The 24,803-nt window shown below is 46.8% G+C and overlaps 1 protein-coding gene across 5 annotated transcripts in view; it reads left to right on the forward strand.

Moving 5' to 3' along the window:
* LOC119176466 (coiled-coil domain-containing protein 102A) overlaps nt 1-24,803 on the forward strand; it is a 108,618-nt gene that overhangs the window by 37,036 nt on the left and 46,779 nt on the right. For all 5 annotated transcript variants that reach the window (XM_037427758.2, XM_037427755.2, XM_075877717.1 and 2 more), the window contains exon 6: nt 1,014-1,130. In XM_037427758.2, coding sequence (XP_037283655.1) covers nt 1,014-1,130 — 117 coding nt within the window. The remainder of the gene's footprint in view (nt 1-1,013; nt 1,131-24,803) is intronic.

The following is a 24,803-nucleotide window of genomic DNA, read 5'->3' on the forward strand; positions in this document are numbered from 1 at the left end:
TTCTCACCAGCTCCATGGCAGCAAGAACATCACGCAAGATCGTCGCACCTGCAGAGGGTGTCTCAGACCAATTCAAGCACGCATCGGCAGAATGCGAGACGGCAGAGGAAATGGGAACTAAACACTTTTTACGTCCCACAGCTGTGATCCACTTATTTCGCTGCCCAATAAAGCAGGAACAAGTCGGGAAACTCTGAAACTTCGTTTCCGCAGGACACGGCGTTCTGTTGGTACAATCGACTACGCAGCTGTTCATGATTCAGATAAACTACATGCTAGCGAACGTTGGGGGAGTGTTTCGTTTTGCTCGGGCTCTCAATGTTTGTCTTCTCTGTCGGCCGTGCAGCGGCGCGCCAGTTTCAGTGCACGGAGTCTATATACAGGAGACTCTCAGTAAACTGAAATCTGTTTAAGGGAAGTGTTACTTAAATGGAACAACTGTCTCTGATATGATTTCATACTTGTAAACTTTCAGCAAACGGAACTCTTGTTAAATGGAACGTGTTATCTCAGCCCCTACAGGTTCCGTTTAATGACAGCCTTCTGTAGTTGACCATATGAACCTGTTCCTTTGTTACTGCATTATTGACAAATTAATGTGTTAGTTATTTCAATAATACTTCACAAAATGCTTAAAATCAATAGTTAAAGATGCACATCATATTTTAATTGTTCAGTGAAGCTGGTGCACACATTTTCTTGTTGGATGTGAAACTGGCAAGATCTGCAGTGTGTGCCAGGGTTAAAGTATCTCATCCCAATTAGGTTGAAAAAATTATACTAGGTGATGTTATCAATATGTCATTGAAGTCATAGATTTGTGAGACAACTTAATTTATGAGTACTTAAAAGAGTGTTTTAGGGCCCCTTTAATTGAGCAAGACTACCTGTATAGAAAAGGCATATGGAATGAATTCTCTAGCAGTAGTTGTAAATAACCTTAAGACTCCTGTTTTGTGTGATATTGCGGTATTATTTCTTGGCCATTCATTGAATTGTTTGTTTATTTGCAGCTGAGTCAAGTGAGAGCAGAGCACCAAGATGAGCTGGAGTGTATTCTTATTGACCTTGAAGATGAGGCAAGTGGCCGCACATGTTTGGACAAGCGAATGACTGAGCTCAGGGCTCAGGTATGTTATATTTTTTTTTGATAGGTAACCTTTTTAACACAATAGTGTTGACTCGTTGGGCAGAAATTTCGATGCTGGCGACGTTGGTCATGAGTGAAAAATTATTTTTGACTAAAAAATTTAAATAGATGCAAATCAAATAAACGATAAGAACCTTCAGCTCGAGCCCAGGCCGTCTGCTTGGCAAGCGCGTTCTACTACAAAGCCATGCTATTGCTTGAAGCTGCTTCGGGAAAAAGCTATATCAAAAGCATGTAGTGGAATGTCGTCCTAATGTATGAAATATTGCATTGCAAAAGTGTAGAACCATGCCAGGCGTCAAAGCACGTGAATTGCGCGAGAAGTGATTGTTTTAAAGGCCAACCAATTACAAAGCGCTGTGACATATACACAGTTCATTGCAAAAGCATCCATGAAGTGAGCAGCTACATAAGTTGGCATGTAGCCTGTACATAAGTTGGCATTTGCAGAAGGAAGCATTATGGCATAGTGGGCGCTTGACAACTGTGTTTGCAGTAGGCATTCTAGGATAGTTTGAAAGGGCCATTGTTACGTGCACAGTCGTTTGTTTCTCTACGCCATGGTTAAGGCATGCACTGATAACCAAGCCAGTTTAGCAATCGTGAAGCCAATGACACTGGGCCGAAGTACACTATCACGTTCAACTCTTGAAGGCGGAGCTCAAGCAACCTCTAAGTTTTTTTTTTCCTTTTGATTTGGGAACTACCCTACTTCTGTGCACAATTTTGCAGTGCAGTACATTAGGCTTGTGCGAATAGTAAACTTAAAGTTCGAAGTGATTGATTGATTGATATGTGGTGTTTAACGTCCCAAAACCATCATAAGATTGTGAGAGACGCTGTAGTGAAGGGCTCCGGAAATTTCGACCACCTGGGGTTCTTTAATTAGCATGCACCCAAATCTAAGTACATGGGCCTACAGCATTTTTACCTCCTTTGAAGGTTTGAAGAGAGTTAGAAGTAAATAGTGGCTTGGTGGAATAATTTTGAATCAAATTTCAATAGTCTATATTGCATATTATACAGAAAAAGGGTCATATTTATTATGACCCAAATAACCTGCACAATATGTTTTTGTTTTTTTAAACTGAAACAAGGCCTGTACAAGTGCGATAATTTTTGGTTCAAAGGAAGTGGAAACATCTTTGTATAGCAGCAGTACAGGCAAACCTCGTTAAAACGTAGTTGCAATAAATACCCGGCCAAGTTGTGTAGAGATTAGTGCATTTCGTGACCACTTAAGCCATAGTAGTTCGTCCTACACCTACCGGTTAGTGTGTACCAGCTGTGCACAGTGATCACTTTTTCTGCCATAAAAATTTACTGTGCCGTTGAACTTCTCATGTCACAACGTGCCGCAAACGGTTTTTGTTGTTTCTAAAAGTTTGGAGATCAGTCGATCAATTATTCGGACTTCCACGTGATTGCAGCAGTGCCTTTGCTGTTAATCATCGGAAGAGAACGAAGGCGTAGTGGCAACCACCGACAAACGCACTGGTATGACTTATGGTGGACGAAAAGTCTTATCACATCAAGTATTTTCAGCCATTTACTGGGGTACACATGTGGCGTAGCACCACTTTAAGCCTACTGCACGTTTTTAATATAAAACTACCTGAATGCATTGGACTGCCTATCGCTGCAGCGTCTCTCTGCAGGATCGTAATCATGCATGCATCACGTTTGCAGAAACGAAAGCAGCTTGCTATTGCATAGTTGAGCGTTGCTGGTGCTAACGATACCGTGCTAAGCGCATGCATGCAGCACAATAAGGATAGCACTGTTGTAACCATATTGCACGATTTCATTAGGCGACAGCCCAAATGCGCCTCCGTTCGTCGTCGGGACCGTTATAGCATCGCAGAGGGTGCATTGCTTGCAGGTGGCTTGTCATCGCCACGTTAAAGCAACACGCTACTCGTCGCATACGTGTAGTCTGAACTGAAGCGGACGTATTGCACCGCAAGCTGCTCGCCAGTCATGGCGAGTGTCGAGTAGGCGAACCGCGGCACCCCAACTAGCCAGTAGATGATTGGCTGCGTGCAACCATACTGCGGTAAAAAAAAAAAAAAAGAAAAAAAAAGGCATTTTTTTCACTAAGTATGCAGATAGTGATATGCATGTGTCTGAAACAGCTGATTATGTCCATTCTGCTGCTGTGTCAGTCACTGTGTATTTTGGGCACGCATCCTAGGCACCGCTGTGTAGTTTTGAAATGCTCCTTGGAATCGTCGCAGCATGCTATCAGACTGTCGTGCGAGATTATTTTCTGCATTTTAGTAAAAAGAAAGAAAGAACTTTGTGATGGGTAGTGTTGGCAATATTTGCTGTGCCACTGTACTTTTTCCATTGTTGGCGGCAATGGTGCACGTGAGAAGATGTGAATTTGTACTTGATGGTTAATGCCTACTACAGTTAGTGGGTAGTTATTTTAGGTTCCTTGGCAGAACGAGATTTTACTTTATTTGGCTTTTTGTAGAATACAAGTGACAACCTGTAAAGTATGTTACATTTTAAAATTAACTATACATACTTAGACAATATAAGCCAGTTTAACAAGCTTATTAACCTGAAAAATGATGAATCGATGGGAGGGTAATATGTTTATTCTACAGTGAAACCACCTATACAGGGAGGTTATATGCGGAATCATGTACACCGATTCGTTATTTAGAATACTTCGATATACAGTTTAAATTCAAATCAAAGTGAATTCAAATACTTTAGTATTCATTCGAATATTTGAAGCATTGGAATGTTCGCACCAGCCAAAAAGGTACTTGCCCGGGCACCTATAATATTGGCGCATACAATAAATTGCACATACAAAAGTATTCCCACATACAATATACACCTACTAGTATAGATGGTTGTATAGGGGTGCTACAAAACTTGTACAAAAAAGTTCTATAATAGACAGAACAAGCTCATGCAAAGACCACAGTGTAGGATGTGTGTAGTACACGCATCCTACATCCTATCCTGTATGGGCCAATACTTTTGTATGTGCAATTTATTGTATGCGCCAATATTGTAGGTGCCTGGGCCAGTGCCTTTTTCTTGATTTTAAGAAAAAAAAAAAGAACTTATCTTGTGCTTTGTTGCTTTTGTGCCGGTAAAGTCTCTGCTACTAAGACAAAATTGTAAACATTGCTATTTTGCCAGTAGGGGTGTGTGTACAGTGGAATCTCGTTGAATCGTACCCGCATAAGCCCTAGTTTCTTTTCAACCGTAGTTAATACGAATCCCGAACTCGTTTTTTATTTAAGGTAAGGCATTTATTACCTGTTTAGGCCGTAGCTGTACATCGTGTACATGTTGATTAATATGTACCATTCACTTGTCAAATGCCGATCATAGTCTATCATAGTCTTCAATTGTAGTCTCGCGCTCTGACGGGCAGCTGATTATGCCTGGAGTTCACAAAATTCGAGCCGCTCAGGCTACGCGTTGCATGCATATACGCATATCTCCAAGGCCATTGCGGAGCCTGGGTATCCGGCCTCCTAACTACGCTGCGCGCCATCTTGGAAGCCACGGCGAAGCGGCCTAGTTAGATCCCGTTGCCTACGAGAGCTCGCGAAAGTGGACACATGGATGGATGGATTGATATGGCTGTACCCATTAGGTCGGGCGGCGGCTAACGCCACCTAGCCGTAATACTTAGTGAACCAAAAACTAGTTTTATCTCTTTTTTTTCCTTTAAATAGTGAAGTTGAGAACTGGTACTTTGCAGTGAAAGGTTTGATTTTCACTCGTGCCTTGACTTTAGCCACCAATCAGATAACTTCGTTCTAGTTAATTCTACCAGCTCAAAGTCTTTTTTGCCCTGCCTGTCCCTAAACCACAGTGCTTTGAAAAACTCTGTGCCATCATCCTGAACTATAGGGTGAAGCCCTTTACAAAACATTATAAAGTGTTCGGCAGTTTCTTCTTCCTCTCCACACGCACTGCATACTGTGTCTACCCCTTCGTATTTGGCCCGATATGTCTTGGTTCACAATACTCCCGTCCTGGCCTCAAACAGTAGAAAACTACCCCGAGTATTATCATAGATCCTTTCCTTGGCAATTTCCTGCTTAAAAGTTCGATAGATCTCCAGCGCCGACTTCTTAATCATGCCAATTCTCCACATGTCAGTCTCCGTTTTCTTCACTTTCTTCTTAACTGATAGTTCTTATTAATTTGGCCAACTGCTGTTTTCTAAGTATATACCACTCAATTTCCTGGTTTGCTTCCTCCAATTTGTATCGACATTCTTCATGTACAAGTAGCTGAAAACCTTCCTAGCCACTCGCTCCTCCCCTATTTCTCTCAATCGCTTCTCAAATTTTAGCTTGCTGCTAGCTTCCCTGCCCTCGAATGATGTCCATCCCATACCACCTTGTACTTCCTGGTTTGGTGTATTCATGTGAGCTCCTAAAGCAAGCCTACCTATTCCTCGTTGTTTAATTTCTAATCTTCCTTGAACCTCTGATCTCATGAACAGGACCGCATTGCCGAAAGTCAGACCAGGAACCAAGACACCTTTCAGAATTCTTCTCACAACATTATACCTATTGTAATTCCACAGTGCCCTATTTTTTGTCGCCGCTGCATTCCTGTTTCCTTTAGTCGCTAAATGTATTTCGTGATTCTATAGGTACTCGGTCCCATTTCTTATTCATACGCCCAGATATTTGTATTTATTCATTATCTATAGCATGACCTCCTGTATCGTAAGTTCACTATCTTTATTATCATTAAAAATTATGACTGCTGATTTTTTCTTACTAAATCTCAAATCTAACTTATCTTCCTCATTAACACAGATGTCCATCAATCTCTGCAAATCTTCCCTGTTGTTGGCCATTAGCACTACATCATCTGCGTACATCGATGCTGGTAGTGCCTGTTCAATGAGTTTTCCTTGCTTGACTAAAGAGAGGTATAAGCCAAGTCCACTCCCCTCTAATTTGGCCTCTAATCCTTGTAGGTACATCATGAATAACAAGGGTGACGGAGGACACCCCTGCCTAAGCCCCCGTTTTATCTCTGTGGGCTCGGATACTTGTTTTTCCCATTTTATAACTACATTGTTACTTTTATAGATATCCTTTAAGAGCTTAGTCACTACATTCATTGCACCTAGTGTGTCCAGTATTCTCGACAAGTCCTCTTGAACCGCGCTATCGTACGCTCCCTTGATATCTAAAAATGCTTGCCACAGGGGCCTGTGTTCTTTTTCTGCTATTCCGATGCACTGAGTCAGTGAGAACAGATTGTCTTCCAATCTTCTTTGTTTCCGAAACCCATTTTGCAGTTCCCCTAGCACACCCTCATCCTCTATCCATGTCTGCAGTCTTTCTTTTATAATCTGCATCGCTAGCCTATAGATCACTGATGTCACTGTTATAACGGTAGTTGTTTATGTCAGCTTTGTCCCCCCTTCCCTTATCGATCATGCTCGTCCTGCTAAGCTTCCATTCATTGGGGACTTCACGATCAATTATTGTTTTGCACGCTGACTCTCTCAAAGTGTGCTTAGACTTGGGACCCAATACTTTTATCGGCATGATTGGGATGCCATAAGGGCCTGTTGATGTACTACTAGGAACCCTCTTCTCAACCCTTTTCCACTCTCATTGTGAAAATGGAGCCACTGCACCACTTGATCTATCCTTGTCTATTAAGTTGCATAAGCCACTTCTTTGTTGAAAATTTTCTGTCACCTTTGTTCTTATGTATTCAATAGCTTCATCCCCTTCCAGCCTAAGACTTTGAGCAGTAGTTATAAACATCTGCTCTAGGCTTGTCTTATTTGTTAGGGAGTTTACATGGTTCCAAAATTTTACTTTTATGTATGAATGCACCAATTCCACCCCCCTTTTTGCCATACGTAGTCCGGATTGCAAGGTGGTTGCTCCATGTATACCGTCAGCTCCTCCTGCCTTAACTGCTCTTCTTTCTCTTCCCACTTCAACCTATCTCTGCCACCCTGCATGTTAATAAAAACAAGCCTATGTCTAACTTAGCTCGGCCCTTGTGCTTACGTCGCTTTCTTCTTCCACGGACCCTGTATGACCTGAATATTAGTGCTCCTTTAGAACCGTGTTTGGCTATACTGTTGGCCTCAGAGCTCTGGGTCCCCCTAAAAAGCTGTGGCTTGAAGACCCATCCTATTACCAACCCTCCTGCCCGTCGTACCACTTTAATGAATTCCATCCCGTGCAAAGGGGTGAGCGCCGTGCTTGTACACGTCTTGGTTCACTTCCATTACGCTGTATCCGAGCTGCTGGCTCATACCCCTGATCTCACAGTTGGCCTCCACTACCCTCCTTTTAATCCCACGAGACTGCCCCCAAACCCGTGGAACTGTGCATATGGTCACATGCACATTCCCAGAGGCGTCTCGCAGCTTACACATCCCACCCTCTAACTGTCTCTGAAGGTTCTGACCCTTGCCCTTCAGCACATCATTGAGACCAGCATGAATAATGACGAGATTTTCGTCCTCCATGCTGTCCTCTACAACCTCTTGGGCTTTGGCCAGTGCATTCACTATGCTATTCCCTGACTAGGCCTCCACCCTCACTCTCCGATCGTCTTTCACCATCGTGAAGATGCCATCCCTAACCCTGGCCACGTTAGAGTCCCCCACCACTAGGACCCTTCTGCGCTCCAATCGCTGGTTTCCTGTTTGCGATGGCGCCCCTGTTTGCTTCACCTGTTTCTCTGCCGTCTGTCCTGTGTTCCTGCCCTGTTCGAAGACTGCTGCGCCACCGAGCTGTATGTTCTCATAGCTTTATTTACATTATATAAGATTTATTTACATTATATACAAGGTGAGCTCTCGTACATGACGAGCTCTTTCTTACGTGGTGAGCTTTCGAATCTGGTGTTTCTCTACGTGGCGCTCTTTCGAATGAGCCGGGTAGCTCATTATAAAGGGTGTGTGCTTCCCAGATCCCTAGATCAGGGAACACGTGCAGATGGTACTGTCCAATCACAGATCACACACAACTGGTGAGGGGGACGAGCATGCACGGCCTACGTGAACATCCAATATTGAGGCGTGACTCTGCAGTCCAAGGTGGCGCCAGCGGGGCTCTTCCTCGTCGTGTGTGTGCCGCTGGTCGAGGGGTCCCAAGCCCATGATAGCATACTTCAAAGGGTCTGCCGAACTGCTCGCTTAATTAGCGGGGCAATTTGCGGCGGCCGCCGCGGTCTCTTCCAAGGAAGATGCTGTATTTGTTGTCCTCTCTCGAACAGCTTACGGAGTCGTGGAGACACGACGTCTCACCCTCCGGCCAGGAGGGACAATGCCGGGCGGTCATAGGCAGCCGGCCGGTCGGTTACTTGTTTGAGGATCCAAAGAGCACCGCTCCCTTGTTAGCTTTGGGGCCAGTCACAACAGCTCTCCCGCCGGCGGGAGATTCGACCTTAGGGTGACCAGCTGGACAGGTTGCCCGAAGTGTCGTAATGTGGTGCCGTCTTCCAGGCCACTGCCGATGACGCCCAGCCAAGGACTCTTTCCCGCTCGTTCCTTGTGGCTGCTCTTCTGGGAAAAGCATTCGTACACATCATCACAGGCACAGGAGAGCGCCCTGCCCGCACTGAGACACCTTGAGTCTTAAAAATCCTCCAAAACAACCTTTCTTAAGTAGTATCACCAAACACAAAGCAGCAATCAGAACTTTTCTCTGAACTTTCGCCAAAACTCCCAATTCAATTCGAGAATTATCTTCCCTTTAGACTGCTTTCAAACAAATTAACTGCCAAATGATGTGTTCCCTGTGGCGTACTCATGTGCTAGCTTGAGTAATCCGCTGTAACTTACCAGGCCTCATACTCATAAAATAAAGCCTTTTGCTTCACGCTATCATTTAGCTCCCAAAATTTTGTGCTGCCAAAGCTAGTCGTCAGTTCCCTCAGAGCCGACGAAGAGACAACTGTCATGCTGCACTTGCATCAGGAACATCCACATCCGCAAATGCACGTCACAATGCTCCTGCCTGGATGAACTACTACTTGACTTTCCCTTGCAGTTACTACTCTCACAAAGCCTACCTATAAGCTCACGAACTAGCTTTTCTTTCACACCGGACACATGCGAAAGAAACATTAAATTAACAAAAGAATCCCTCGCATGAACCCTGAAAAAACTCGGCAAAGAATATCTTTGCGTCCCTGCACTCAGTCGTACTTAGTTCATAATGTCGCCCCTGCTCATTTACACGTATCTACCATGACGCAGGCTCCTATGCGTGTTGTTTATGCAATCGCGCAACGCTTACCTCAGAAAACGTACAACGCCCAAGAAATGAACAAAACCGAAAATAGGTCACCTAAACACTATCTCATAGCCGACATACTTAAACAACACATTCTAAAACCCCAAACAAACTTAAACCATCAAATTCAAACTTCAAATCAAAATGAATCTAATAGTGATTATCGTCAAAAGCCTATGACTGGCTACTCCCTTTTCAGACAAACATGCAGTGTCGCGTCCTGTGGGTCTTTCTTGGCGAACGGGAAATGGAACAATGGCAAAACCCTTTCGCTTCGCCTCCGACTCCGCAAAGCTCCTCGCTGGCAACCAGAGTTCTTACTCTCGCTCAGTTACTATTAATGAGCCACGGACCGCGCACTCCCGCGGCCTGTCAAACATGCCGTCAATAGAGCGACAAAAAGCTGACCGTCCCCTTCCTTCCAAGAAGCTCATCTCTTAAGCCCTGTGACTCGCTCTAATGTGTGTCACTATCCTTCCGATAGATATATATACAACGCATATAGGCTACCAAAACGATAGAGCGCTAACGAAAACAAAGTTCGAACTAGTTATTTACAAAATTACTAAACAAACGAAAAATTCCTTTCAACAGTCCTGAGTCAACATTTTTGAGAAGCGAACAGCCATTCTCAACAACTTTGAGTCCAACTCGAATCCGCCACGGCGTTTGAAGGTCCTCGTCAAACGCGCCGTGCTTATCGCGAGCTTTGCCTCGCTTCGGTTTTTCGGACGCTTTCTCCGTTTGGCACACTCGTTGGTGCCAACTTTGGAGCCTTTCGTCCACCTCTGACGCTCATCAACATCGTATATAGGGCTGCAAGGTTCAATTCTCGTGGAACGCTCTGCTAATCTTAACTCTGTTTCCATAACCACGGAACCCTCACACCCTGCTTCGACCGCGAGCTCTTTTTCTTAGGAACGGGTTCGAATCTCAACCATGTCCTTATAGGCACTAGCCTTCTCTTCGGCCTCAAATGGCACTGCCGCTACAACACACCGCTCATGCGCTACATCTGCAAATGTCCGACCTGTAGCCTTCTCTTCAGCTTTGAACGGCACCGCCACTACATCTCACCGTTCATGCGTTACATCTACGGATGCCTGGACTCTTTGCTGCAATGCCCCCACTTTACGATGCAACCTTTTTATCTCCTCATCAAATTCCTGCATCTTCTTTCTATGTTCTTCATTCCTGTGCTCGATTTCCTCTTTGTCTCGCTTGCGCTTCTATTCCTATTCCTGATTGATTAAATACATATTCCTGAAGTGCTCCATTTCCATCTTTTCAATTTTGCTTTCAATAATTACTTCACAGAGTTGATATGCAAGCATATCATTATCAAAATTTAGGTCAAGATCCCAACACAGGTTCAGCAGGTTATCTCTCGTTAATCTCCTGAGGTCCATGACCACTACTTTGCTTTGTCTCAGCTGTGACAAAACACAAATCCACCAGCGTTTCAATTCTGGGTCTGGAGAAATCGAAGCCTGGCAAATTCAACAGCGGAGACCACAAGCTTAAGCATACGAGTAGTCCCACTTGGCCAACCTCCCTCTCTAACCTGTTTCCTGTTTATTTTTCACTCCTCTGCTTTTTCCAACATCCCGATTTCTCCTGCAACGTACCCTAACAAATTCCGCAAAACACACAAGTTCCTACTGAATTACCCAAGCTTTTGTTTTCTTAGCCTACTTGCTCAGATAAACATCAAGTGCTGCTCGGTGCCAAGATAACAACCACAGTGCCGAGGCAGTTGTTGGTTATATCTATCTTTTAATAGATCTAGGCTAAAAGACTCGATATATCTCAAGCACAAAGCCAGGAACTCACCCCATTACGTGCGGTTGTGGTGCGCTGCATCGATCCCGCCGAATTTTAGGGCTTTCGACTGACCTCCGGTTCATGTCATTCTCCGTCGCTGAGTCGTATCCCAACGCTGCCAACCAGTTGTGGCGACCGGGGTTTGCAGGCACCGGAGGTCCGGGATGAAGTTGTCGAGGCAGGAGGAAGAGAGACTTGAAGAAGATTTATTTACATTATATACTAGGCGAGCTCTCGTACATGACGAGCTCTTTCTTACATGGCGAGCTTTCGAATCTGGCGTTCCTCTACATGGCGCTCTTTCGAATGAGCTGGGTTGCTCACAATAAAGAGTATGTGCTCCCCAGATCCCATATCAGGGAACACGTGCAGATGGTACTGTCCAATCACGAATCACACACAACTGGCGAGGGAGACGAGCGTGCACGGCCCACGTGAACGTCCAATATTGAGGCGTGACTCCGCAGTCCAAGGTGGCGTCAGTGGGGCTCTTCCTCGTCGTGTGTGTGTGCTGGTCGAGGGGTTTCAAGCTCATGACAGCATACTTCAAAGGATCCGCCGAACTGCTCGCTTAATTAGCGGGGCGATTTGCGGCGGCCGCCGTGGTCTCTTCTAAGGAAGATGCTGTATTTGTTGTCCTCTCTCTAACGGCTTACGGCGTCGTGGCGACACGACGTCTCACCCTCCGGCCAGGAGGGACAACGCGTGGCGGTCACAGGCAGCCGGCCGGTCGGTCACTTGCTTAAGGATCCAAAGAGCGCTGCTCCCTCGTTAGCTCGGGCGCCAGTCGCAACACTCCTTAGCTCGCCCGACCATTGGACCGAGCGCCCGACAGCCTTAAGTTCATCCTTAATACTGCTATCCAGCCACCTCCGCTAACTTTACTGCCTCAACAACTGTTTGAAGCTGCCGCTTACACCATCACACAAGTATTGAATTTCACTAGTAGCTTCTTGCGAGGTCCACTTCATGCTCAGGTCTTAGTACAACTAACCAGGCGCACTGAACTTCTTCAAAACAGCCGCCTACTCCGTTCACGTGGTCAACGTCACTGCAACGTTGCCCGTGTCCCACATCCACAGTACCCGAAAAAGCAATTTATTCATTAGGAGAGAAAAAAAAATAATGGTGTTTATAACAGTTATTTCATCCCCTCTAACAATCAAAACGATCGAAAACAAAACAAATAAAAGGAAAACTTATCTCTCATTGCGTGCCGCTCCTGCACCAACTGACCTGCTCGACCTTGCATGACCTTGCACCATACACGCACCCATATACGCACACAGCGGACCATCCTTCCTCCGTGCAGCCGGTGGAAGAAGTGCGCACGACATGGCCTCCAAGATAGCGGGAGCACGGCGCGTTTTGGAACTAGGGTGCCTCGATGCAACTAGCATGCCGGAGGAGCGAGTGTTAAGGCACTCTATTTGCAATGATGAAGAATTTTGTTTATTGACCGCGAGATAGCGTCTCAGTTGACCCCTTGTTGTCGCTGTTGTCTCCATCTCTCTGACGGTGTTGGTTGCGTCCCGAGCCAGCTCAACGACGAGTGCAATATTTTTGTGGTTCGTGGATCTGTGATTTTGCTCTGTGATTGATTACGAGAAGGCATTTGATTTAGTCGAAATATCAGCAGTCATGCAGACACTGCGGAATCAGGGCGTCGATGAACTGTATATAACCATCCTGGAAGAAATCTACAGGAGATCAACTGCTATCAAAGTGCTTTATAAAGAAAGCAACAGAATACCAATCAAGAAGGATGTAAGGCAAGGGGATACAATCTCCCCAATGCTATTTACCGCATGTTTACAGGAGGTTTTCAGAGGCCCAGAATGGGAACAGTTAGGGATAAGAGTTAATGGAGAGTACCTTAGTAACCTTCGCTTCGCCGATGACATTGCATTGCTGAGTAACTCAGGGGACGAATTGCAACTCATGATTATGGAGTTAGACAAGGAGAGCAGAAAGGTGGGTCTTAAAATTAATCTACAGAAAACGGAAAGTAATGTACAACAACCTCGGAAGAGAGCGGCGGTTCGAGATAGGTAATAGTGCACTTCAAGTTGCAAAAGACTATGCCTACTAAGGGCAGGTGATAATCGCCGAGCCAAACCACGAGATTGAAGTAACTAGAAGAATAAGAATGGGGTGGAGCGCATTTGGCAAGCACTCTCAAATTATGAGAGGTAGATTGCCACTATCCCTCAAGAGGAAGGTATATAACAGCTGTATCTTGCCGGTACTTAGCTACGGAGCAGAAACCTGGAGACTTACAAAAAGGGTACAGCTTAAATTGAGAATAACACAGCGAGCAATGGAAAGAAAAATGGTTGGTGTAACCTTAAAAGACAAAAAGAGAGCAGAGTGGATTAGGGAACAAACTGGGGTTAAGGATATCATAGTTGAAATCAAGAAGAAGAAATGGACATGGGTCGGGCATGTAGCGCGTAGACATGATAACCGCTGGTCATTAAGGGTAACTAACTGGATTCTCAGAGAAGGCAAGCGGATTAGGAGGAGACAGAAGATTAGGTGGGCATATGAGATTTAGAAGTTTGCGGGTATAAATTGGCAGCAGCAAGCGCAGGACCGAGTTAACTGGTGGAACACGGGAGAGGCCTTTGTCCTGCAGTGGACATAGTCAGGCTGATGATGATGATGACTATGATAGGACCACACAATGTCTAATAGGCAAACGAAGCTTCATGTGTTAACCTTAAAGGATAAACTCGACATCATGAATGCCATTCAACGTAGAGCGAAGAAGTCCGTGTTGGCACGGGAGGAAGGCCTACCGCTCTCAACAGTTTGTGGAATTCGGACAGCCAGGGAGAACGTGCTAAATGGCACACTGTCCAACCTCAAACGTTGTCGACTCAGGGGCTCAAGCTACCTGGACGTCAAGGAGGCATTAATGCACTGGTTAAAAAATGCGAGGGCTAGAAACTTGCCTGTTAGCGGACCCCTCCTCACTGGAAAAGCGCTGATCTTCGCGACGCTAATGGGCCACGATAGCTTTGTCTGCAGTAGTGGCTGGCTCGCCAGATTCAAGACAAGATATAATCTGATTATGAAGGTTGTTTCCGGTGAAGGTGCAGCAGCGGACAAGGCCAGCGCTGAGGACTGGACTAGTGGCAAGCTGCAAAATATCTTACAGGAGTATGCCGCAGTGGACATCTTCAACGTGGACGAGTCGGCACTTTAGGATGTTGCCGAACCGAACGATTGCCATTGAAAGGGGAGACCTGCACAGGTGATAAGCAGGCGAAGGAGTGACTATCTGTTGTGTTTGCTGTAAACATGGCGGGGAATGAGAAGCTGCCGCTACTCATTATTGGCAAGTCCACGAAGCCGAGAGGCTTCAAGGGTGGAAGACTTCCCTCAGGCGTGCTGTACCATTTTAACATCAAATCCTGGATGACCTCAAAGCTATTTGAGAAATACATACGAATGCTGGATCGCCGCAGTGGGAGAAAGATTGTCATGGTTGTAGACAATGCGCCGGCACATGTACAAGTGGACAACCTTTCCGCCGTGAAGCTGGATTTTCTCGCACCAAACACCACGGCACTGTCCCAGCCCTTGGACAAGGGCATCATTCGATCGGTGAAGCATCAGTACAAAAAAAACTTGCTGCGTAGAATGCTTCTTGTCATGGAAAGGGACAAAACATACACTATTAACATGCTGAGCATCATTCATTTGCTGGCATATTCTTGGCAGCAAGTAGATTGATTGATTGACTGACATGAGGGGTTTAACGTCCCAAAACCACCATATGATTATTAGAGTCGCCGTAGTGGAGGGCTCTGTAAATTTCGACTACCTAGGGTTCTTTAACGTGCACCCAAATCTGAGCGCACGCGCAGGCAGCAAGTAGAACCTGCTACACTTCGTAACTGCTTCGCATGTGCGCATTTTGTTGTGCCCTCCCAAGAAATGAGCCTAAGTAATGTGGATGCAACTGAAGTAGACTGCAATGACAGTGACTACGAGGCGCTGATTGCCAAAGTTTTGGAGCAGCAGGGGGTCGATGACAGAGTGCAGTTTGCTAGGTTTTGCGACGGCGACAGAGATGTGGAAACGTGCGAACACTTGTTGGACAGCGACATCGTCAATTCTGTCTGCGGTCCGAACACAAGCGACAGTTAGGAGGAAGGCGACAATGACGCTGTGCTGGAAGATGTACCGGGTCGATCAGTAGCTGAAGCAGCGCGAGCATTGGTTGTAATGCGAGTGTTTGTGGAAAAGAGGGGCCTGATGAATAAAGTGGCCTTTCACTTGCATGGCTTTGAAGCTGCAGTTGTCGCTGCAAGGCCGCCAAAGCGGCAAACGAGAGTGACTAATTTCTGGCGACCGATTTCTGTGACCGATTTCTGGTGACCGAGGCGAGCCAGCGGCCCACTACCTGGTGTCCGCTAAATCCCCACATCATCGTTGTCGTAGACACGGGACATTTGCCTCTCTCAAAGAGCATCGACCCGATGCGAAGTCAATAATGCAGCTTTTTTTTTTAAAGAAAAGTCTCACGCAATCACTCGCTGATGTAAGGCTTCATGCGCACTACGTGAACGAGTTCAGGATGGTGCTGGCGACGCTTGGTACTACACGAACTGTCGGGAACAACTTCGTAAGTAACCTCACTCAGTTGTCGCAGCACTCGGTATGGCCCAAAGTATCTTCTTGAAAGCTTTTCGGAAAGTCCTCGTTTCCGTACGGGTATCCAAACCCATACTTTGTCGCCAGTTTGATAGACGACTGTGCTGTGATGAGAATTGTAGCGGCCTGCATCGTACTCTTGCTGCTGGCGGATCCGTAAGCGTGCAAGTTGCCTAGCTTCTTCCGCGCGTTCCGTAAACGTGTTGGCGTATGTGTAGATGTCGTCACCTTCGTGCGGTAGCATCGCATCTAACATAGTTCGTACTTCTCGTCCATGAACGAGGCTGAACGGGGGCAGGCGGGTCGTTTCTTGCTTGGCCGTTTTGTACGCAAAGGTTATGTATGGTAAGATTTCATCCCAATTTTTGTGTTCAATGTCTACGTACATCGAAAACATGTGTTCAATGGTTTTGTTTAGACGCTCTGTCACCCTGTTCGTTTGTGGGTGGTAGGCGGTGGTCTTACGATGTGCTGTCCCACTCGGCATGAGGACGTGATCCAAAAGAGCTGCCATAAATGCAGCTCCTCTGTCTGTGATCACGACGGTTGGTGCACCATGCCTCAGTACATGGTTCTCGATGAAAAATCTTGCCACCTCCGCTGCTGTATCTCTCTGGATAGTCTTTGTCTCGGCATAACGGGTCAGATAATCCGTCGCGATGATAACCCAGCAGTTCCCTGCAGTAGAAGTAGGTAGTGGGCCCAAAATGTCCATGCCGATCTGGTAGAATGGAGCTGTTGAGACTTGTATCGGTTGCAGGAGGCCAGCTGGTTTAGTCGGTGGTGACTTGCGTCGCTGGCAGTCGAGACAGGTACGGACGTGGTGCTTCACGGCTGTGGTTAGTCTTCACGGCTGTGGGTGGTGCTTCACGGCTGTGGTTAGACAGACGATACCTCGTGCGACCGAAATGCCATGGCTAAATAGCAGCAAGCCAATTTGGTCGGCAATGCCTTCGCCATCAAACACTTCGTGCCCTTCTACCGAAACAAGAGTGCATGACCGTGGCGGGACGACCACATCATCATCAATTATACATAAAGTGTTACGTATTGCGCCTGAACAGTCAACTGAACCAGGGCTGTTGCGGAACGTAATTGAACGGTCCGGGATGTTGATAACGGCGCCATATTCTCTTAAGAAGTCCATCCCTATGATCAGGTCCTTGCAACATGAGGTGAGGATGACGAACGTCACCACGAAAGAAGAGCCGCCGATGCACCGGTTGGCACCGGTGTCAACTAAGGCTGTTACTTGCTGTCCCTCTACAAAAACGGTAAGATCTGTGGTCACAGTTTCGTCAGTGTTACAACTAGTTGGCTGGGGTAAGAGTAACGGGGGCCTTTTTTCGTCGCCTTGGCGGCCTGCAACCTCATCCCCGGAGGTCGCCGCGTTCAGTTTTCCTGGCGTGAACTTGGTGAGCTCCGTCCGCTGGCGTCGGCTGTAGTGCGGTGGCGCGACGAAGGCGAATATGCCGGAGACGGAGAGCGTGGTCGACGTCCCAAACCTGGCTGGTAATCAGGCTCACTGTCGTCATTGTTGGCACGGCGGTTGTTAAAATGGAACTGAGACAAGGAAGGTCGTTGAGAATCAGCGTCCCGGCGTGGTGGGTAGTCGTCGTTGGGGCGTCGATCGTCAGACCATTGCCGAAGAGGTCGAAACATATCGAAGCGGTGCCAGCAATGACGGGAAATGTGGCCCACACCTCCGCATGTAAAAAAAGCGGACGTCTATCTACGGTGCGCCAGATGTCTGTTTTACGGAGCTGTGGACGCTGCAACGGCTTGTAATGTTGCAAATGCCGTGTCTCCTTGGGAGAGGGCTCTTCGTACAGCGGCACGACGGCAGGGCGCCGCGGTGTCTTTTCTTGCGGTGGCGACCAAGGAACGGCTATCGATGGCTGGCGGTACAACGGCAGAACGGGCGGCGGGCGGCGAAGCGCGGCTGCGTAGCTCATAGGTCGCTGATCGTGAGTAGGATCAGCTGCTGAAAACGCTTGGCGTATTTCTTCACGGACGACTTCAGCGACAGATGCCGTGGGTGTTCAGCGACAGATGCCGTGGGTGGTTCCGTGACCAGAATCCGCAGCTTCAGCAGCTCTTTGCGAACAATCTCTCGTATTAAATCGCGTAAAAAGCTTTGATTATCAGATGTCGTAGCGGCGAGTTGAATGTGGGTGCTGGTGGACAAGCGATCGTATTGTCGGCATCGTAGTTGAAGCGCCCGCTCGATAGCCGTCGCTTCTTTGATGAAGTCTGTCACGGTGCTTGGTGGGTTCCGCAAAAGTCCGGCGAACAATTGCTCTTTAACGCCACGCATGAGGTAGCGTAACTTTTTGTTGTCTGTCATGTGTGGGTTAGCTTTACGGAAGAGACGGGCCATGTCCTCAGCGAACATTGCGACTGTTTCATTGGGTTTCTGAACCCGTAGCTCGAGTAAATGTTGCCCACGTTCGTGCCGGTCGACATTGGCAAATGTGTCAATCATCCCTCTTTTAAAGTCACTCCATGTTGACAAACTGCCTTCTCTGTTCTCGTACCAAGTACGAGCACTGTTGTCGAGATAGAAATAGGCGCGGGAAAGCCTTTGTTTAAGAGACCACTGGTTGGTGTTGGCGACACGTTCATAGTGATCAAGCTAGTCTTCGACGTCTTCATGTGCTCCACCAGCAAAGCGATCAGGCACCAGCGGTGAAAAAAAGGTTACCTGAGATGGGGCTGGCAGACCACTGTCTCGTAGTAACTGTTGTGGAGTGGCGGTGGCCATTGGTAGATGTGAGCGGTGCCTTGTAGAGTGTTCCTGCGAGGGGGTGAACTCAGGTGGGAGGCTTCGCAAGCGACGACTGAAGCGATGCACGGGAGTGTCGACATGTGCTTCTGGGCTGGATGAACGGCTCCCCATGGGAGTGTGGAGCATCAGGTGGTGTCGCGGGCCAATATAACAAATTCCTCGATATAATGAAGTTTTTCTATTCTTCGCCGTCAGTGATCTCACTCCTGCGTCAAAGTGCACCAAATCAGATTTACTGTGCCATCCTGATGATATCAACAAAAGTTGTGCCAAACTGCGCCAAAGTCGGAATTGGGAGCGTTCACTTCCGGCAAAAGCCAGGCTGGGGCGTGGCTATTGCATCGTGCATCGTGTTCTTGGGGCCACCAAAGTCACAATCGTGTGCCTTGAATTATTGCTGTGAATTAACAGTGATCATGCATGCGTCCTAAGTAATCCACGATGCTATGTTTGGTGCCGACGCAACTTCTGTTGTGCAAGTCCGCTTAGCGGTGAGACGCGCTCTCCGCAGAGCCTCGTGACGTCTAGTCTAATCAGTGCGTGAAAATGTGCCGGAGATTCGTCTGTTGACTTTTTAATATCATGGTCTAATTTCCTGCGCTTCGCATCCACAGAAGAACACGTGCACAGAGGAAACACGTTGACACTTTTTTTTTAAATACTTTATTTATGGACCTTCATTCAGAAGTTAATTTTCATAATTCCTTTCACCGGCACATCCGCGTTTGTAATCGCTGGTTGGGTATAAGCTCCTGAAACGCCCTGCCATTTCGAACTCGTAATTGCTAGGGTCCGCATTCAAAATTTTTGCATGCTTTTTTAATGTCATCCTAATAAAAGCATGCTTCCTGGTCGGAGCAGCCTGAATTCAGTTTTAAAACGCGCAGCTTTCAGTAGGGAGGCTATTGCTGGCGTCTCTGGAGTCAGAAGGCCCACGGTGAAGTGGCTACGCCTTGTTACAGGCCTGCCTCTCGCTTTCCAAGGTCAATGGCTGACGGTTGAAAAAAAGAAAACATCACATCACATTTATTGCTCCCTTTTTTCTTTTTTTTGGAGGGGAGGAGGGGGAGGGGTGGAAGCTGCGGCGCTTGAAGGGCGCATCCGCGAGCGCTATCTTGAGGCCTACCCTCTGCTTCGCGTTTAGATAACCCACAGTACAAAAGCCGCTTCGGCAATCAGTGATCGTTGTCCCTTTTGCTAGCGTTCATCTGAGTTATGCGACGTTGTGTCCAAAAGATTCTACATGTTAGTTTCACTTGGCAATGAATGCAATACCAGCAGTCTGTTCACATTGAGAGTACAAGGTAGAAGAGTATAAAAGCCGTCTTTAATGCCTGCCAAATTAGCGTGAGTGCCCCGGATTTTGTCATTTTGACGCAAGCAAACATCATTCGCAGTTACCCCGCTGCCTGCAAAGCACGAAGCTGCGGCGGCACGCTTGTGACCCTGGCGAGAGCAAATGCTTGCTATTGTATGCAAGTGGGCACAAAGCGGGCTGGCGGGCCTGTGCCAAACGAGCTGGAATTGCTGCCGTTCTTGCCACTGTATGCTCGGATGTAAAAAAAAAGCCTACTTTTGCGTTTGCAGTGCCACACTTTTATAGTTAGCGGCACATGTGTTCGGGTGCGCCACATCTGGAGGGCATTTCACTGAATAGTTTTCCGCGTTATTTGTATTGTTCGTTCTTCAATTTCAACGTCATGAGCATGTGCATGGTGTGGCCTCTGACGACGTTCAGCTTTGGCTTTTCTTTCATTTTTTTTTTTTTGTAAATGGACAACGGTGTCATCACTATCGAGGGGGTGTCAGATTGGGCGCTTATGGAAACTCTCTGAGACCAACCACAGTGAGGACGACGGATCTTCGCAGGTCTATTCGTCACGCATTTCTGTTTGCGCCGTGAGTTTGAGAAACCGTGGCCTTCACGATTAGTCAATTAACTCTGGCAATAAGACAACGCCACGGTGAATGCAATGCAATGAAAGTGAAAGAAACAAATTGTATTGTTATACAAAGGCTGGCAGCCAGCTTTTTTGGATCCGATATTGCGAAACTCCTACAAAACACTAATCTAAGCAAATATGGTTGTCCAGGGACAAGTGCTCTTTTCACACAGTCTCATTGTGCTGAAAGCGCTCCGATGCTTGCCTGGACGAGATAGCATGCGCACCACCAATCGCAACCACACCCTTACAATAAAAGTTCTGCCTTGCTATGTGATCCCCCCACCCCCCCGCCTTCTCCATTTTTTCATGCTCATTAAATACGGGTGGTTTTCCTTTCTGTTTGAGCATTCGATAACAGTTCTAACACGGGGGGGGGTGTTATTATCGGATGCGTCCTTCAGGCGATAGAGATGGGCAGGCTCATTTGATCTCTGTTTCAGTAGCGCTCAAGCGCTATTACCCACTCGTACAAGTTACATGTGCCCATATAGAGTGTCCATATAATTGAATAATAACGTAGTTTTTTACGGCTAAATGGGTGTTTTGGTTAGCTCTGCCATCAGTTTCCCTTTCGTTTAATTTGTGCATTTACTTCCCACGCTATCAGTTTTGACACATATGATTCTAAGTTTAATGTTTTCTTCTTAATTTTTGCTCCTGTTCTTATTGATCGGGACACTTGGGCATCTTTCAACTACACAAGAATAATCGTTATCCGGCCTGCTTTAGTTTCCCTCTCTCGAGAACTACATGCGCACAGTTTTTCTATAAAAAGTGCTCTGTCACGAGCGTCACCAAGGAGTACCGGGCACAGGGTGACAATGCAAGTAAGGCACTCGAGATAGATTGATTACTTTTGTGTGACAGAAAGACTCTCCAAATAGCCCTCTCTCTATCTTCTTCTTCATTTTTTTTAACACAGTCACAACTGCTGACGGCAAGGGCACTATTTTGCCGCATATCGACTGCCTTCAGTGCACTGGCTGCTAATAACAGTAAATTTACGGCAAAACAGCAAGGTCACAGCGACAAAGTTAGCAGAAAATTCACTGCAGAAGATGGTGCCGCACAAGTGTGATGTGCGTACGACTAATTCCTAAAGTCACTGCCAGGAATGCAAGATAACTATGCAGTAACTGTTTCTAATTTCAGTCACTATATGTGCGCCACCGTTAGCAACAGAGAAATGTATATAATGACGCCATTGTAACGTTACCGAAAGTGTACGGCCTTTTTTATATTTGCCATTACGCAAAAAAATGTTCCGCTCATTCGCATCATCTTGTGCTACCACCAAATCATTTCGGAACTATTACAGGGAATAGAGTTCAACCTCGTTGATGCATTCCCCCTTAATATGATTTCCTGGCTCCTAAGCTTGAAATCACAAAAATTAGAAATGCCCCCATAAAGCTTTGTGTTAATACGTTTTGCTTAATACATTCCCAAAAAATGCGATTATTCGGCAGCAACTTTCGAAATTGCGGCAAACTTCAGTTGTATCATATGTTCTGCGGGCGAAAATTCTCATTCAGGTGGACAAAAAAACGCTCTCATGTGCTTGCGAAGCGGCAAGTGGCAGACTGCAGCTGTGCGGCGACGGCGGTTTCTTGACTGTGCTCAATTGTTGCACCCCATCCCCATCCCCCGCGTATTGTCCGAATTATCGAATTATACTCAATCGTCCCCTTGCGCTTTCTTCGAATGGCCCGGTCACCCTCTCTACCAATACTGCTGCTGTCTGTGAACCACACACAGCAAGTCCGAGTCGTTAAAGTCTTCATACGGTTTTTAAAAAATGCCTTTTATTTTCTGTAGCACGGTGATTTTTTTTCTCAGCTAGCACCTTAGCACGACTTTGCTCAGCACTGGGAAGCCTTTATTTAGTGCGGTACGTAAAAGTGCGATCATCCCACACTACAATAGCCGAGAGAACACTACGGAGCTAACAATGTCGAACAAAGAGTGGATGCGCTATTGGTCGCCTCCAGTTCGCCATGCTTCGGCACGAGACGCACATGCTGCCTCCGCTTCAAAACACGCCGCACTGTGGTAGTAACTCCTTAAATCACTAGATTTTTCACGCTTGCTACATCTGCCTCCTCTCCTGAACCCGTCTATTGTGCAGTTGGGGTCTGCCACCATGTTTTTTCTTTAGAATATTTACAAAGCCATGCGCATTGAAGTATGTGTCCAGTGGGAAAGATGTGAATGCAACGCGTCTATCTTTTCCGGCTAATTCTTCTGCCTCCTGTAATGAGAGGGGGATGCGTGCCCCACTGTGTTATCAGGTGTCTGCAACTTTGCAGGGTAATCTCCACCAGAAACGAGTGCCGCCCAATGAGGGTCGTTGTGGGGGCTCAGTGATTGTCGCTACTTGAAGAAGACAAAAAAAAAAAAATTAGGGATATGCAAGTCGGGGCAAGGTGCGAAATCCGGAACCCTTCCTGCGCGGTGCGCCGCTGCCCTGTGCAGCCCTAGCCTCGGCGACCAACTCTGGGTCGTCCAGCAGGCCTGCGAGGCGGTGGTCAGGCAAAGTCTTGACGTCGCCACGCGGGAGACCTGAGGCCCGGTCGGCAAAAGCTCTGCCGGACTACCAATAAAGTTGTTACTAGCTTGGCGTCGGAGAAGTGCAAGTCCTTGTCAGTTAGGGAAAAGCCGAATATCTTTTGGCAGCAGCTTGCATCGGAGGATACAGAGCGCAGCGAAGATGACCCTGTGGCGTGTGCATCGGACATCGACGACGACATCGATGAGGAGTTTCTCTCCACTGGCGCTAATGCACCCTTTGCCAAGTTCATCTTGATAGACGACAATGTCCCAACTTGCGAGCCGCAAAGTGTCGCTGAGATTGTCGTAGAGATGGTGGTGGGGGAGCGACGCAGTGAAGGAGGTGGGGGGATGAGGCACCGGAATACAGCGGTGAGAACGAAAGCGTTGCGCCGACCAGTTATTCACTGAAGTTCTTGTAGGTCTGGAAGCTTTAAAAACCTTCTTTTGAATAAAAAAACAAGGAAATTGCAGACAAGCGTGTACAATTTGTGCAGAAGGAGCTTTTCTTGTCGAAGGGCGAGAGGCAGCAACAGAAAATTACTGTTTAAGAAATGAATGTTTTTAGCTTCAACTTTTGCTGAATTCTGATCGCACACTTTCCTGGATCGTATGTTTATCTTTTGCTTTTTTTTTTTTCAAAAATGTATCAACGAAGTTCTACTGCACATGCTGACATTGTTTACAGAGCAGCACAGCTGACAGGTGATTCGCTAAGCTTTTGTTGATGCACGTGCATATGTTTTTGCTGTGATTCATTAGCGAAAACCGGTGAAGCTACATGTGATACGCGCAGGGATCCCACTTCTGCGCCAAAGTGCGCCAAAGTGCGCCAACCGAGATTCGCTGCGCTAAACAGCGCCAAACTGTTCATCTCGGGGTTCCGTAAGCTGTGGTCTGCGGGCTGCATGCGGCTCGCTGGGAAGTTCTGTGCAGCTTCCGGCACGATGTCGGAAATCACAAAATCATTAGACGCTGAAATTGTGGCAGCATTTTAATAACTCTAATTAATATTTTAATTATTGGAGACAGCAGTCGAGTCTAATGAGAGAATTCTTTACCTTCCTGCGAACAGACCTATAACACCTATATATTAGGTGTTAAGACGACGATGACGACGACGACTACGTCTCCGCTGCTACCCTCTGCGCCGCAGCCGCAGAGTGGACAGCACATGACGAGAAAGGAGGAGCGTTTCGACGCGGAGAGAAACAGATCGGTGTTTGAGAGATAACCAACACTCCACAACAGCATTTTTTTTTCAAGAGATAAGTCTTTCTTGGGGACCCTCGACGCCAAAATTTTGGTCTGTCTGTCTTTCTGTTTGTCTGTACATTTGTCTGTTTGTCCGCGGTAACGGTCTCTCTAACGGTACCAAACGATACCTCAGACAGCCAACCCCATCCGCAGTGCCTACCAATATTTCTCAAGTTTCAACGTTTATACTTGTGTGATTGTTTATTAAAAAAACAATCATTGTGCAATTCTGAGACAGCATAACAACACCTCAATGTTTTTTTTTTTGCTATCTTCAAGCACGGCATTGAAAAGAAAAGGGTTCTACGTGACAGGGACGAAAAAGGGAGAAGCGTGGCACAGGCACGTCC

This window comes from Rhipicephalus microplus, chromosome X, assembly GCF_043290135.1.
Source record: "Rhipicephalus microplus isolate Deutch F79 chromosome X, USDA_Rmic, whole genome shotgun sequence".
NCBI classification, from domain to species: domain Eukaryota; kingdom Metazoa; phylum Arthropoda; class Arachnida; order Ixodida; family Ixodidae; genus Rhipicephalus; species Rhipicephalus microplus.